This window comes from Mobula birostris, chromosome 6, assembly GCF_030028105.1.
Source record: "Mobula birostris isolate sMobBir1 chromosome 6, sMobBir1.hap1, whole genome shotgun sequence".
Classification (NCBI taxonomy): Eukaryota; Metazoa; Chordata; class Chondrichthyes; order Myliobatiformes; family Myliobatidae; genus Mobula; species Mobula birostris.
Genome location: NC_092375.1, coordinates 170,641,828 through 170,657,548, shown reverse-complemented (window position 1 = coordinate 170,657,548; position 15,721 = coordinate 170,641,828). Strand labels below are relative to the sequence as shown.

The 15,721-nt window shown below is 39.3% G+C and overlaps 2 protein-coding genes across 4 annotated transcripts in view; one reads left to right on the top strand and one right to left on the bottom strand.

The window, feature by feature from the left end:
* The window catches only part of LOC140199578 (cytoplasmic dynein 1 intermediate chain 2-like), a 95,803-nt gene extending 93,540 nt beyond the window's left edge, over positions 1–2,263 (top strand). For both annotated transcript variants that reach the window (XM_072261882.1, XM_072261881.1), the window contains exon 16: positions 625–2,263. In XM_072261882.1, the coding sequence (XP_072117983.1) occupies positions 625–726 (102 nt within the window). In that variant the 3' untranslated portion in view covers positions 727–2,263. The remainder of the gene's footprint in view (positions 1–624) is intronic.
* Positions 1,805–15,721, bottom strand: part of slc25a12 (solute carrier family 25 member 12) — a 95,973-nt gene continuing 82,056 nt past the window's right edge. The window contains exons 15-18 of one of the 2 annotated variants that reach the window (XM_072261879.1): positions 13,270–13,408; positions 12,253–12,411; positions 12,056–12,146; positions 1,805–4,475 (exon numbers count right to left, since the gene is read on the bottom strand). In XM_072261879.1, coding sequence (XP_072117980.1) covers positions 4,283–4,475; positions 12,056–12,146; positions 12,253–12,411; positions 13,270–13,408 — 582 coding nt within the window. In that variant the 3' untranslated portion in view covers positions 1,805–4,282. The remainder of the gene's footprint in view (positions 4,476–12,055; positions 12,147–12,252; positions 12,412–13,269; positions 13,409–15,721) is intronic. The other variant, XM_072261880.1, reaches the window with a different exon arrangement.

Below are 15,721 nucleotides of genomic sequence, written 5' to 3'. Positions count from 1 at the left end.
AATACTTACTGTATTTATTTAAGTCTGTCTCTTCCACCTGACTTCATTTATCCAGTTCCAGCTGATTTGCCATTTGCTTAGGAGATGTAAGGCTACATTTTTACCACTATATATCAGTGGACTTTAAAATTACATGGTTTAAATCACTTGACTGTAAACTTAAAAGGACCGGTGAACCTTCATTGGCTCCTTGTTCATTCACCAGGAGTGCATTATTTTCACAATTAAACAGGTCAATGAGTTCAGAACTTTGCTACCATACATCTCTTTTGAGTAGGAATGCTAATGGGCAATTAATCTGATATGTAGTAAAGGATGACGTATCTATGGTGGGCTAACTGTTCACTTGAGTTCAGAAAGCCCATCATAATGAGATTTCATTTGAACGACAGAGTATGGGAAATCATTCAGCCAATTGTGCCTCAAGCTTTATTACCAAAGGCATCATAAAATTGTAATTCACTCAAGTAACTGGATATATTTCAAATTATACCATGAGAATTTAACATTTCTAGACACTTCCTTTGTTGGAAGATGACTGTCGGTTCTGTCATTTTAAATTGTCCACATACCCATCTAACTGAAGGATGTGAGAATTTAAAACTTTTCTTTCTTTCTGAACAGCAAATAGCAGTTCCTCGAAGTGATGAGTGGACACGCTTTGCTCGAACTTTGGCAGAAATAAATGCCAACAGAGCTGATGCAGAGGAAGAAATTGCAGCATGAATAGCAGATCAGAATTCAAGCCAAGACCTGTATTTAGAGTAGGAAACAGCAATTCAATTAAGTGTCCAATTAAATTTAGTATCTTGGTTGGTAACAATGAAATGGCACAGGAACTCATGTGCAACAAATTTCTTAATTTCATTCTCCCCATATTTCAGTGAAATAACTAGTCCCATCACAAATTAGTCAATTAAATATTTAAAGTGTCACCAATATGTGCAATGGCAGGTGATAGGAGCAGTTTTATAAACATTCATACTTCGGGAACTAATTATAGCTGTTGTATTTTTGACAGCTAGAATTATAAAAAATTGTACTTTCCTGTATTAGATTTGTAATTTTTAAGACCATAGGAGCAGAATTAGGCCATTTAGGCCCATCAAGTCTGCTTCACTTCATCATAGCTGATCCATTTTCCATCTCAACCGCGTTCTCCTCATAATCTTTCAAGCTCTGACTAATCAAGAACTTATCAACCTCTGCCTTAAATGCATCCAATGACCTGGCCTCCACGGCCACCTGTGGCAATGAATTCCACAGATTTATTATCCTCTGGTTAAAGAAATTTCTCCTTGTCTCCATGTGAAGTGGAGATCCCTCTATTTTGAGACTGCTGTTTGGTCTGAAAATCCCCCACTATAGGGATCATTCTCTCCACATCCACTCTAACTATTCTTTCGAAAGTCAGTTTCCATTGTATAGTGTTGCTGATACCACAGTCTCCATCTGTACACCAAATTTATCCCTTATCCCATTGCAGGTATACTGCAGGAGTCGACCACAAAAGCAAGTGTCAGTGTGGGAAGTTTGTTCTCCTGTAGTTCTGATATAGTTGGAATATGAATAGTTCCATATTAGTCTTGAAATTAATGTCATTTTAAAAATTATTTTGATTTAATGTGAAGTTTTAACAACAGTTACAACTGGTTGGTTGTTAGCAGATGCAGAATATCTAAAATAATACAAAATATTGGAATTCACAGATAGGCTGTCTCTACTATGAAACAGAAACATTCTCTCCCCCCCCCCCCCCCCCCAGTGATGCTGTGGGACCTGTTAAGTATGTCTCACGTTTAACAGCTAAGGCATAAAATAAGAAAAGCAAACACACATTTCTTTTAACATTAATTTAGTGGAACTACTTTAAGTATATTTGAAGTTCTCAATTTACAGAAACAGTAATAAAAGTTCGTAAAATAGTTGTCAAATATTAACTGCTGTGACTATTTCACAAAATAAAACCCAAATTATTACACAGTTTAAATTCTGTTAGCCAGCTTCACTATTCATATTCTACCTCTGTCTCTGGGAAAAGTCTGAACCTACAACATTATTAAGTTCTTGTATGTATTACTTCCAGGGCATAAATCTTAAAACAGGGACACAGCTGACATGATTGTTCTTCTGCAAAAACTTGTAAAACACATGATTATTATTTAATCCCAAAAGAAGAATGTTTGAAGTAATCAATTTGTTCTTAAGTTTTTACAAAAGTTATGTAAAATTGTTACAAATAATAAATATACAGGAAAGTAAATATCTGATGTGATGTTTTATATTGAATTGCACACGTATTTACACACACATACTGTCCTTTTCATGGTGTAACTTGATCAGTTACCCCTCCGGGTTTGTTATCAGATGAGAGTATAAGTGCTCATTTTTGTAAAATAGTTTATGGCTCTCCTTGTTGGCATGAGTTTTTTATACTATTACATGGTACCTTTAAATGGAATTTAGAGTACAATGAACAATATTTTTCAACAGGCAATATCAAATTTACTGTTAATATATTTGAGTTTACTACAGAAACATCAAAAATGCGACTGGTTTTATCCGCCATATATACAGTTTAATTGTAGAAATGTCACATTAGGTGTATTCCTTCTCACACAGGTAAACTGCTGGTGGTTAATGTACATACTTGAATAGTGCCCAAGGAAACAATCTGTACATAGTTCAAATGTAACTTCGTATCATCGAGAAACTCCCAATTACAAAATTAAAGAATTTTTTCAGCAAATATGCTGAAGTATACATAATAATAAAAAGCAAATTTTCGGGCTTTGCTGATGTCCTAAAATTAGCTTAGTCAGATCGAGTTTTCCTTGCAATTCAGACACCAAATATAGCACATTTTCATAAAACAAATCAATGCAGTAAAAATAATTCTTTAAAACAGTGATATGGTAACAGTTTATAGTTTAAATGCCATGATTTAACAAAACAAATCTGTACAATATTTTTCAGCAACCCTTTAACTCAAGCATATTGCCCCAGCGTCAGGTAATCTATTCTGTCTTCTATGATGTGTCTGTACAGATGTACAATATGTACAGGTTTATTAAGTGCAAGCTGTGCAAAGCAAAGTCTAAAGTAACACCGCAGATATTTTAAATTAAAGATCATACATAGATAATAATTTTATTTAAAATCAGCTATAAAGATAAACACAATTAAAGAATAATAGACTTGAAATGACCAACTTTTCTACTATGCATGGGTATGCTTTTCCACCAAAGACAATACCCTTGATGAATGCCAGAAGTCACAATATCTTGAACCTAGATCATTCTGCCTTCCTCTTAGAGTAACAAATCAATATTATTACTATTACCTCTGCCTCAATTGGAACCCTCCTTAAACCTAGCATGAAGATCATGCTTTCACCGTATGTCAAACGTGCAGATTTTGTGCAAAATCTTGGAAGTAGGCAACTCTATTACACAGGATAAGGTGAAGAGCGTAAAAAAGTTAATGGAAAAATATTTTGCTGCAATTATTCTTTGCGAAATGCTATAACTCATTGCCAATAATTAGAGAGTGTTCTTTAATTATGATCCATAACTGAGCTGGAATCTTGATATCTAAAACAACATAACCAACCTGCCACATTCACAGTTTACTGTTCTTAGGCACAGTTTCAAGAAAGCAGGTTGATTTCAATTTTGTAGGTACAGTATTTTTCTTAGATCCAGTCATATTACTGTGAAACTATTTTTATAACCTTGTATACCATAATTTTAATAAACAAAATAAGCCATTGAGACAACAAAATAAGATGTGCATTAGACTTTGTAACATTAGATATTTTTTCATGAATAGCAAGTTTAATATAGTACTGTTCTCAACAAGTACTGTTTTGAACTATTTCTGATGCATCAATAAGCAACAGAGGAAAATGACTGACCAAGGAAAAGCACATCAATAAACTTTTGTTTAAAGTGATCATGAGTTAGCATAACAGAAATATTAACTCTTCAAACCAGAATCACCAACTGAATACACTGCTTTCTGAAACAATCATTACTTAATTGGTTTTAAGTATTTCTAGCTGCATTAACTTCCCTTGTTTTTGTCTTTTATGATTTCTAAAATTATACAAATAATGTCTGATGACAATTTTCTGCAATGCAAACAATTCAGACATATTAATACAAAAATTTAATTAGGAAATACATGATTTCAATCAAATTTGAACTGACCTCCACCAATATGCAGCTATTATTTTCAACACTGCTCCATGTTACTTGATGCACCTCATAAAAGAGATCTCCTAAGACTTCGGAGGGACAGCCAATACCTGTGGATGGTCTGAAGATCTAAATTTAGGCAGGTAAAGCCCAAACTTGTTTTCAATACCAGCAAAAGTAGCAGCAGCTAGTTTGTATCCTCCAATATGATTAGGAGAGACTGGAGGAAGGTCAGAAATCCTAGATTTTGGTGTAGGCTCAGAACCAACTGGTTTGCTGTTAAGTAAATATGTAACAGATTTTAGTAAGTAGCCTTTAGCAAAACAAGTCCATTCAAAAGATTGATCTAATTAACAATTTTTTTTTGCAAAGAGAATGGCATCAGACTCATCTATTCAAATTAACATTTGCAGGGAAAATGCTACAGTGAAACAGAATACTGAACCTCTTCCCCATACTACCCTCCAAGATCAACAGCACTCCATTCTTCTCCATAATGAAACAAAGTAGAGTACATTGGTACATTATCTCTTCATAGAAACATAGAAAATAGGTGCAGGAGCATCAAAGCATTAAACAGTAAATATTTTAGTCATACCTTTCATAATTGCATTTCTTCCACTGCTGGTCATATACAAAATTGCAGTTATATTGTTCAGCTGATCAGTTTCCCCAGAGAGGGGAACTACCAGCTGAGATAATAGTTAAAATGTATTGATTAACGCAAACTACAATACTTCTTGAGAAAAACCAATGTATTCATTAGCAATGATGTACTTTCAGGTTTGGGATTTGAGCTTTGGAGACAATGGAATTCTTATAAAACTGTCAACTGATGGTCCTTAACATTAAAATAAGTGATATGACATAGGCCAAACTATACATGAAAATACATCAATTTAACCTGTTTTTCATAATTTTCGCCTCTAGTGAATTTGTACTACACCTTTTTCCTTAGTTTTTTATATAATTCAAGATTAAACCAAAATAACAAATAAGATTTTATTTCGAATTAATTGAAAACCTGCGGAAAACAATTTCTAGCTTTAATAAAAATTCAGTTTCACCATTTGTGGCCTTAGTTACTTGTGTGCTCCTGTATAAATGTATTGCAAAGTATGATGTTTTGTTTATAGATGGTGCTGAGTTAGGATCAAACACAGCTATTTTAATGAACTTTCATGTCTATGTACCTTCTGGTTTAAACTTCCAAAACATTATTGTCAGAGAGCACTGAACTGGAATTGTAATTTTATTGTCACATGTTCTGATACAGTGAAAAGCTTGTTTTAAATACTATTCATAGAAATCAAATCAATACACACTGCAAAGAGATATCACAAGGTAAAAATATTAATGTGGAATAAAGTGTAACAGCTGCAGAGGAATTGCAGTACAGAGCATTTCAACTCCTCGGACCCCCAGCGCATGTGGCATGGCATACAGGTCATCACAGACTTCAAACCACCTAGTACTGTGCCCCCTTCCAGCTCTGCTTCCCTCCCTGATGAGCTCAATCACTTCTACGCTGGCTTTGACCGAGAGAACAAGGAGGTCACCCTCAAAGCGGATCTCCCACCTGGTGAACTGCCTCTCTCACTTTCCACCTCCGATGTTTGCGCCACCCTGAGCAGGGTGAATGTACGGAAGTCAGCCGGTCCGGATGGAATACCTGGCCGTGTGCTCAGAGTCTCTGCAGGGCAGTTGGCCGGGGTCTTCACGGACATTTTTAATCTGTCCCTGGCCCAGGCGGTTGTCCCCTCAAGCTTCAAGATCGCCACCATCGTGCCAGTGCCAAAGCATTCCACTGCCACGAGCCTGAATGACTGCCCAGTTGCACTCGCACCCATCATTGCAATCTGCTTTCAGAGACTGGTTCTATCACATCTGAAATCCTGTCTGCCCACTACCCTCGACCCCCATCAATTTGCCTATCGCACTAACAGGTCAATAGAGGACGCCATCTCCACAGCATTTCACTCTGCCCTGATCCACCTGGACAGCCCCAACTCTTACATCAGAATGCTGTTCATTGACTTTAGTTCGGCATTCAATACTGTGATCCCCTCCAAGCTGATTACCAAACTTCGCTAGCTTGGTATCAGCTCATCCCTCTGCAATTGGACCTTGCACTTTCTGACTAACAGATCCCAATCAGTTAAGTTAGACAACCTCTCCTCCTCCACTCTCAAGGCTATGTGCTGAGCCCTCTTCTGTACTCCCTTTTCACCTATGACTGCGTTCCTGTGCATGGTTCTAACTCCATAATCAAGTTCTCAGATGACACCACAGTCGGCCTGATCAGAGGGGTTGACAAGATGGCCTACAGGGCCGAGGTTCAGCACCTGGCCACATGGTGTGCCAACAACAACCTGGCCTTTAACACCCAGAAGACCAAGGAGATCATTGTGGACTTCAGGCATGGTAGGAGCCACACTCACGTCCCCATCTACATCAACAGAGCTGTAGTGGAGTGTGTATCAAGCTTCAAATTCCTTAGTGTCCATATTTCTGAGGATCTCACCTGGTCCCTGAACTCCTCCATCCTGATCAAGAAGGCACAACAGCGCCTTTATTTCCTGTGGAGCATAAAGAAAGCTCACCTCTGTCCCAGGATACCGACAGATCTTTACCACTGTACCACTGAGAGCATACTCACCAACTGCATCTCAGTGTGGTACGGCAATTGTCCCGTATCAGACTGCGAAGCACTCCAGCGTGTGGTGAAAACTGCCCAGCAGATTATCGGCACCCAATTGCCCACCATTGAGAATATCTACCATAAACGCTGCCTGGGCAGGGCGAAAAGCATTATCAGGGATGCATCTCACCCTAACCATGGACTTTTTACTCTCCTCCCATCCGATAGGTGCTACAGGAGTCTCCGCTCCCGCACTAGCAGGCACAGGAACGGCTTCTTCCTTGAGGCTGTGACCCTGCTGAACCTCACATCACACCGCTGTGCAGTACTGCATCTGTATTGTACTGTCTCAGTACTTTTTATATTTGTGTGCTGTAGCACTTTTTATTCGCAGTTACTTGGTAAATAACACTATTCTTTGCATTTCTGGTTAGATGCTAACTGCATTTCATTGGCTTTGTATCTCTACTCAGCACAACGACAATAAAGTTGAATCTAATCTAATCTAATCTACAGGCAAACAATAAGGTACAATGTCAACAAGGTAGATTGTGAAGTCGAGAGTCTATTTTATTGTACTAGGGAACTAGTTAATAGTCTCAACAGTGGGATAAATGGTATTCTTGAGCCTGGTGGTATATGTTTCAAGGCTTTCCTATCTTCTGCCTGATGGATCAGGGAAGGGCAGAGAATGCCTGGGGTGGGTGGGAACTTTGATGCTGGCTGCTTTACTGATGCAGCGAGAAGTATAGACCACGGAGGGGAGGCTGATTTCCATGAAGTGCTGAGCTGTGTTCACAACTCTGCAGTTTCTTGTGGCCACATATTGAAGAGGGAAGTGGTTAAAAATGTCTGCCAATACTGCTATGCCAGGTGATCTGTGAAGGATCTCTAAGGACACGTTCAGAGACATCTGAACTAGATGCTTTTCATATGTTCACTCTATGGAATGACTAGTTAAACTCAAAGCCCCTACACAGTAATTTACTCATTTAGTAAATCAGTTACATCTCACAGGCCCTCAGGATCAAGGCTGTCTTGCTGTCATTCACATTCTGGGTTGTTTGAGTATTGAGGTTTAGACATATCAGAAATCAGAATCAGATTTAATATCACCAGCATATGTCGTGAAATTTGTTAACCTTATGGCAGCAGTATGAAGAAATACATGACAAATAGAGAGGAAAAAATAGAGTTACGTTAAGTATAGATGTCTATTAAATAGTAAAGTTAAAGTAAGTCGTGCAAACTAACAGAAGTAAAAAGTAGTGAGGTGGTATTCATGGGTTCAATGCCCATTTCGAAATCAGACGGCAGTGGGGAAGCTGTTCCTGAATTGCTGAGTGTGCGCCTTCAGGCTTCTCTACCTCCTTCCTGATTGGAACAGTGTTGAAAACGGCAAGTTCTGGCTGGTGGGGATCCTTAATGATGGACGCCGCCTGCTTAAGATACCACCCCTTGAAGATGTCTTTGATACTACAGAGGCTAGTACACAAGATAGAGCTATTACAAGTTTCTGCAACTTATTTCGATTTTGTGCAATAGCCCTCCCCATACCAGACAGTGATGCAGGCAGTCAGAATGCTCTCCATGGTACATTTGTCGAAGTTTTAAAGTGTTTTAGTTGACAAACAAAATCTCCTCAAACTTCTAATGAAACATAGCCACTGTCCTGCCTTCTTTATAGCTGCATCAATATGTTATGTCCAGGTTAGGTTCTCAGAGATATTCTGGGTTGAGTGGCCCAGTTGGCATTTTGGAGCTGGTCCATTCCATCTGCCATTTATGTTAAATTTCTAGGTGTTCTCCCCCCTCAAAAAAATCAAGGTTCTAAATGCCATCCTGAGCCCTACATTTTTCAGTAAACACAGCCTAGAATTCTCATAAATAATGTAGTAATTACATTTTCACAAAAGAGCCTTTGAGGATACCCCTGAATCATTTTGTACAGCTGGAGATCTCTTGCTGGTGCTGGACATGTAAACAATATGCCTTGTCCACTGGAGTCGACTCAATTAAGACTTCAGTGCTGAAGTGTTGTTGCAGTTTAAGGACATTGTGGAGACAGTATTGGTGGTAGCCAGTGCTTAGATGCACCTGTTCTAGGTAGACAATAACTCTGTAACATATAAGATTTAGAAGAGATCACCTCTGCTCAATAGACCTAAATAAAGGTGACAATAGAAATGTTGCTGTATGGAATGCAAAGTTAATGGTCTCAACATTCCAGAATAGCTCTTCTCAGATGGCAGCTAACAGACAACATTATGACCTCAACCAACTGGACACATCCTATCTCCATGAGGTCTGGGCTGTCCCAACGTTTGCCATCTTGCTTCGCTACCAGAAAACACAAATTATCTGATGAGATGAAGTGAGCCAAGTGCCCATGGAAGAATATTTTAAGGGTGAAAAACAATTCCAGTTGAAGTTAGAGACAGAGCTGGGTGCACTTAAGCTCAGACAGGGTTTGCAGGCCATTATCCCTACAAGCAATACCCGACTTCATGAATAGCTGTGATGTTTCACTCCCAGGTGAGCTTAATGTCTTTTACGCGCATTTTGAAAGGGAGAATAAAACTACACCTGTGTGAATCCTAGCAGCATCTGATGACTCTGTGAGCTTTGTCCTGGAGGCTGGCATCAGAACATCTTTCAAGTTGATGAACCCTTGCAAGGAGTCAGGCCCTGATGGTGTTCCTGGTATGATTCTGAAAACCTGAGCCAATCAACTGGCAGGAGTGTTCAAAGACATCTTCAATCTCTCACTGTTGCAGTCGGAGGTTCCCACCTGCTTCAAAAGCGGGACGATCATACCAGTGTTTAAGAGCAGGGTGAGCTGCCTCAATGACTATTGCCCAGTAGCATTCACATCTTCTGTGATAAGTGCTTTGAGAGGTTAGAATCAACTCCTGCCTAGACAAGGACCCGGACCGCTGCAATTTGACTATCGCCACAATAGGTCTACAGCAGATGCGATCTCACTTGGCCTTGGATCACCTGAATAAGAGTAATACCCAGACTTATTCAGAAAGTCAGAAGGCATGGGATCCAGGGAAGTTTGGCCAGGTGGATTCAGAATTGGCTTGCCTGCAGAAGGCAGACAGTCGTGGTGGAGGTACATTCAGATTGGAGGATTGTGACTAGTGGTGTCCCACAAGGATCTGTTCTGGGACCTCTACTTTTCGTGATTTTTATTAATGACCTGGATGTGGGGGTAGAAGGGTGGGTTGGCAAGTTTGCAGACAACACAAAGGTTGGTGGTGTTGTAGATAGTGTAGTGGATTGTCAAAGATTGCAGAGAGACATTGATAGGATGCAGAAGTGGGCTGAGAAGTGGCAGATGGAGTTCAACCCGGAGAAGTGTGAGGTGGTACACTTTGGAAGGACAAACTCCAAGGCAGAGTACAAAGTTAATGGCAGGATACTTGGTAGTGTGGAGGAGCAGAGGGATCTGGGGGTACATGTCCACAGATCTCTGAAAGTTGCCTCACAGATGGATAGGGTAGTTAAGAAAGCTTATGGGGTGTTAACATTCATAAGTCGAGGGATAGAGTTTAAGTGTCGAAATGTAATGATGCAGCTCTTTAAACTCTGGTTAGGCCACACTTGGAGTACTGTGTCCAGTTCTGGTCGCCTCACTATAGGAAGGATGTGGAAGCATTGGAAGGGGTACAGAGGAGATTTACCAGGTTTAGAGAGTATGCATTATGATCAGAGATTAAGGGAGCTAGGGCTTTACTCTTTGGAGAGAAGGAGGATGAGAGAAGACATGATAGAGGTGTACAAGATAATAAGAGGAATAGATCGAGTGGATAGCCAGCGGCTTTTCTCCAGGGCACCACTGCTCAATACAAGAGAATATGGCTTTAAGGTAAGGGGTGGGAAGTTCAAGGGGGATATTAGAGGAAGGTTTTTTACTCAGAGAGTGGTTGGTGCATGGAATGCACTGCCTGAGTCAGTGGTGGAGGCAGATACACTAGTGAAGTTTAAGAGACTACTAGACGGGAATTTAAGGTGGGGGCTTATATGGGAGGCAGGGTTTGAGGGTCGGCACAACATTGTGGGCCGAAGGGCCTGTACTATTCTATGTTCTATGTTAGGGTGCGATTAATTGACCATCGCTTAGCATTCAACACAATCATACTCTCAGTTCTAATCAACAAGCTCCAAAATACCTCCCTCTGCAACTGGGTACTTGACTTCCTCACCAGGAGATCACAGTGTGCAGATTGGAAATATCATCTCCTCGCTGACATTCAACACTGGTGGACCTCAAGGATGCGTGCTTAGCCCACTGCCCTACTCTCTCTACACCCATGATTTTGTGAATATGCACAGCTCAAACGCATTCTATATAATTGCTGATGACACAACTATTGTTAGCAGAATTTCAGCTGGTGACAAAGAGGTGTAAAGGAGCAAGACTGGCTGATTGGTGTCACAACACCATTAACAGTTTGCGGAAAATTGGTATGTCACCAAAGACATATACATTTCTAAAGATGTACCATAGAGAGCATTCTAACTGGTTGCATTACTGACTGGTATGGAGAGGCCACAGCAAAGGATTGGAAAAAGCTGCAAAATGTTGTAAACTCAGCCAGCTTCATCGTGGGCACTAGCCTTTCCTGTGTCCAGGACATCTTCTCATTCCTACCGTCATATTCTAAATTTGCTTCCTCCATTTCCAAGCCTTTTTTTAAGATTGGAAAATGCACAATGCTTCAAGATGGACAAACAAGCTTCAAAGGGACCTAAAGGCACAGGTATAACAGATTACCTGTGACTAAAATAATAGATTGTGTTCATTCTCTGTCCTGGAGGTCCAGCAACTTGTTAATAGCCATGACCCCATACATCTTAAGGTTATTGCTCCCAACAGATCATTATCCTGAGGGAGAGAGACACCTTCTTCAAAGAATTCCTCAACCTTGAATTCATTTATAACAGCTCAGTAAACTATTTTGACAAAGTGCAACCAATCCTAACTACCACCAAATATAAATCCTCAGGAGCAATTGTTACCCCTGCTGAAGTTACAACTTCTTGGCAGAGAAGAACTTCAAACATTAAGAAACATTGAAAACATTTTACAATTCTATTTTATGTACGGCAAGTACATTTTATCCAGAAATTTTTTATTTTAAAGATTAGAACTTAAGAAGTGGCAAGAAATACTGTATTTTGTGAAGACGTTTCAAAGCATACTTACATTCCCCCAAAGTCAATATTAAGCCACCTTTGCAAAAGTTCATACGTCACCAGAGTTACACCAAACTGAGGAGAAGACCGACAGACTCGGGCTATAGAAAAAATGAAAAAGCAATTATAGTTGGCCGTTTGACTAATATATAGTTAAATGTTTACTATTTCAAGACTTGCTTAATTATTTTGATAGTGTATGTATACCTCCTGCTCCCTTCCAAAATGCTCTAGGACCTTCCTCTCTAAAGATCTTTCTGAAACAGTCAATAACACCACTGTAGGTAGTTTGCCCAGCACGAGCTGCTACTTGAAGTCTTGTTTTGATGACATCTGCAGGAGTTACTAATGAAGCAGCTGGAATACCTAAAATATAATGGAATAACCATGTTATACATACATAGAAACATAGAAAACCTAGAGCACAATATAGGCCCTTCGGCCCACAATGCTGTGCTGAACATGTACTTTAGAAATTACCTTGGGTTACTCGTAGCCCTCTATTTTTCTAAGCTCCATGTACCTATCCAAGAGTCTCTCAGAAGACCCTATTGTATCCATTTAAAGACCCTGTTGTATTCTATTGTTGTAGTGTGTATATAAACTATGCTCAGTCTCCTATTCTCTTTTCTGATACTAAAACATAATTATAAAATGAAGACAAAACAAATCCTTAAGCTGACATTATTCAGGTTGACCAAGTAAGAGGTGAATGCCTTGTGGGACTAACGCCACTGATAACTATATAAATGAAAATGTTTTGAATGTTTCCCCATTTACAAATGAAAGAACCAGCATTTCCAAAGGACATCATTTGGTATGAAAAGCACCAAAGTACTTCAATAATGTGCTGACACTACTGGAATTTTTTACATGGCAGGGGTACCATCAGATAAATGACCTGGCAACATATTTTAATGATGTTGACAAGAAAAACTGTTGGCTAGGCTAAGGAGGACTAATAAGGGACAGACTCAAGTAGCCTGGAATCAAAAATTGTTAAGCAAATACTGACAAATTTTCATTTATTAGCAATACTAATCTTGAGTTATCATATTCACTATAAAAAGTCTGAAACACATAGTACATTCTCAAGTTACTAAACTAAAATTAAAGCTTAAGTACCTGATACTAACAAGTACAACGCAATTCTGATACAGAATACAGAAATGTAATATTAACTCCCAACCTAATTTGAGGTTTGTAGTAGTCTGACATTCTTACCTGCAATAGCACCAGCTGCAAGGAGTTGCAATGGGCCCAACCTACCCTGCTCATCTGCAAAGGATAGCTTAGTGTGAGCATAAACAGGAAAGTAGATTGCAGAGAATGGGATATCACGAAGGAAACACGCTTTAGCACCCTATCATAAGCAAACAAAAAAAAAATCAAGATTTAGGCACAAGCTGCAACTTCTTAGCAAACAAATAATTGTCAACTAACCATGTTCAAATGAAAATGTTAACCCAATATTAAATGTCAACTTAAATTTCTGGTCTTTAAACCCATGATGACCCGAATTCACAATTAAACAACATATTTGCGTGGTTACAACAGACCATTTAGCCTGCCACGCCCAAACTGACTATCAACCAGGGAAACCCTAGTTACAGTGGCATGCAAAGGTTTAAGCATCCCTGGTCAAAATTTCTGTTACTGTGAATAGTTAAGTGAGTAGAAGATGAACTGATCTCCAAAAGTCATAAAGATAAAGATGACACATTTCTTTAATATTTTAAGCAAGATTACTTTTTTATTTCCATCTTTTATAATTTCAAAATAACAAAAAAGGAAAAGGGCCCGAAACAAAAATTTGGGCACCCTGCATGGGAATTTTACCCAATCTTCCTTGCAAAAGGCTTCTAGTTCTGTGAGATTCTTGGGCCATCTTGCATGCAATGCTCTTTTGAGGTCTATCCACAGATTTCTGATGATGTTTAGGTTGAGGGACTGTGAGGGTCAAGGCAAAACCTTCAACTCGCGCTTCTTGAGGTAGTCCATTGTGGATTTTGAGGTGTGTTTAGGATCATTATCCTGTTGTAAAATCCATCTTCTTTTCATTTTCAGTTTTTTTTACAGATGGTGTGATGTTTGCTTCCAGAATTTGCTGGTATTTAATTGAATTCATTCTTCCCTCTACCAGCGAAATGTTCCCCGTGCCACTGGCTGCAACACAAGCCCAAAGCATGATCGATCCACCCCCGTGCTTAACAGTTGGAGAGGTGTTCTTTTCATGAAATTCTGCACCCTTTTTTCTCCAAGCATACCTTTGCTCATTGTGGCCAAAAAGTTCCATTTTAACTTCATCAGTCCACAGGACTTGTTTCCAAAATGCATCAGGCTTGTTTAGATGTTCCTTTGCAAACTTCTGACGCTGAATTTTGTGGTGAGGACACGGGAAAGGTTTTCTTCTGATGACTCTTCCATGAAGGTCATATTTGTGCAGGTGTCACTGCACAGTAGAACAGTTCACCACCACTCCAGAGCCTGCTAAATCTTCCTGAAGGTACTTTGCACTCAAACAGGAGTTTTGATTTGCCTTTCTAGCAATCCTACTAGCAGCTCTCTCGGAAAGTTTTCTTGGTCTTCCAGACCTCAACTTGACCCCCACCATTCCTATTAACTGCCATTTCTTAATTACATAACGAACTGAGGAAACGGCTACCTAAAAACGCTTTGCTATCTTCTTATAGCCTTCTCCTGCTTTGTGGGCATCATTTATTTTAATTTTCAGAGTGCTAGGCAGCTGCTTAGAGGAGCCCATGGCTGCTGATTGTTGGGACAAGGTTTCAGGAGTCAGGGTACTTATAAAGCTTTGAAATTTGCATCACCTGGCCTTTCCTAACAATGACTGTGAACAAGCCATAGCCCTAACAAGCTAATTAAAGTCTGAGACACTGGTAAAAGTTATCTGAGAGCTCAAAATCTCTTGGGGTACCCAAACTTTTGCATGGTGCTCCTTTCCTTTTTTCCACTCTAAAATTGTACAAAACAAAAATAATACACTAATCTTGCTTAAAATGTTGAAAAGAATGTTTCATCTTTAACTTAATGCCTTTTGGAGATCAGTTCATCTTCTACTCACTTAACTATTCACAGTAACAGAAATTCTGACCAGGGATGCCCAAACTTTTGCATGCCACTGTACACTCACTGGCCCCTTGCATTCATAGGCTTGAATTTTTTTTTCACCATTATTTATCCAATTACCTCTTAAAATAGTGGTCGCCAACCTTTTTAAGCCCAAGATCCCCTCCCTCGGCTTTAGTGAAAGGCAAGATCGACCTACAAAATCGTTTAGTCACACACATGCGCACTAGGCAGAAAAGACCGGAAGTAAAACCCCGCAACCCAGAAACAACCTCTCTTTACAAACGGCTTTCTGTAGCGGGAGTATTGCTAATTACCATTATCCTAATTAGTATTACTTATTTTTACAATGCTCACATTACAACGGTATTTGCGTATTTATTTATTTTTCATTTTTTTCGGGATCTACTGGGAGTCTCAAAGATCGACCGGTTGGCGACCACTATCTGAAAACTACAATGGAACATCTGCAGGCAGTGCATTCCTGATTCTAACCTTATACTGTGCCTTAGATTTTCCTCATGTCACTCTTAATTCTCCATTCCATAAACTTAAACAGAACTTAATTTTATCAGAACACTTAAAG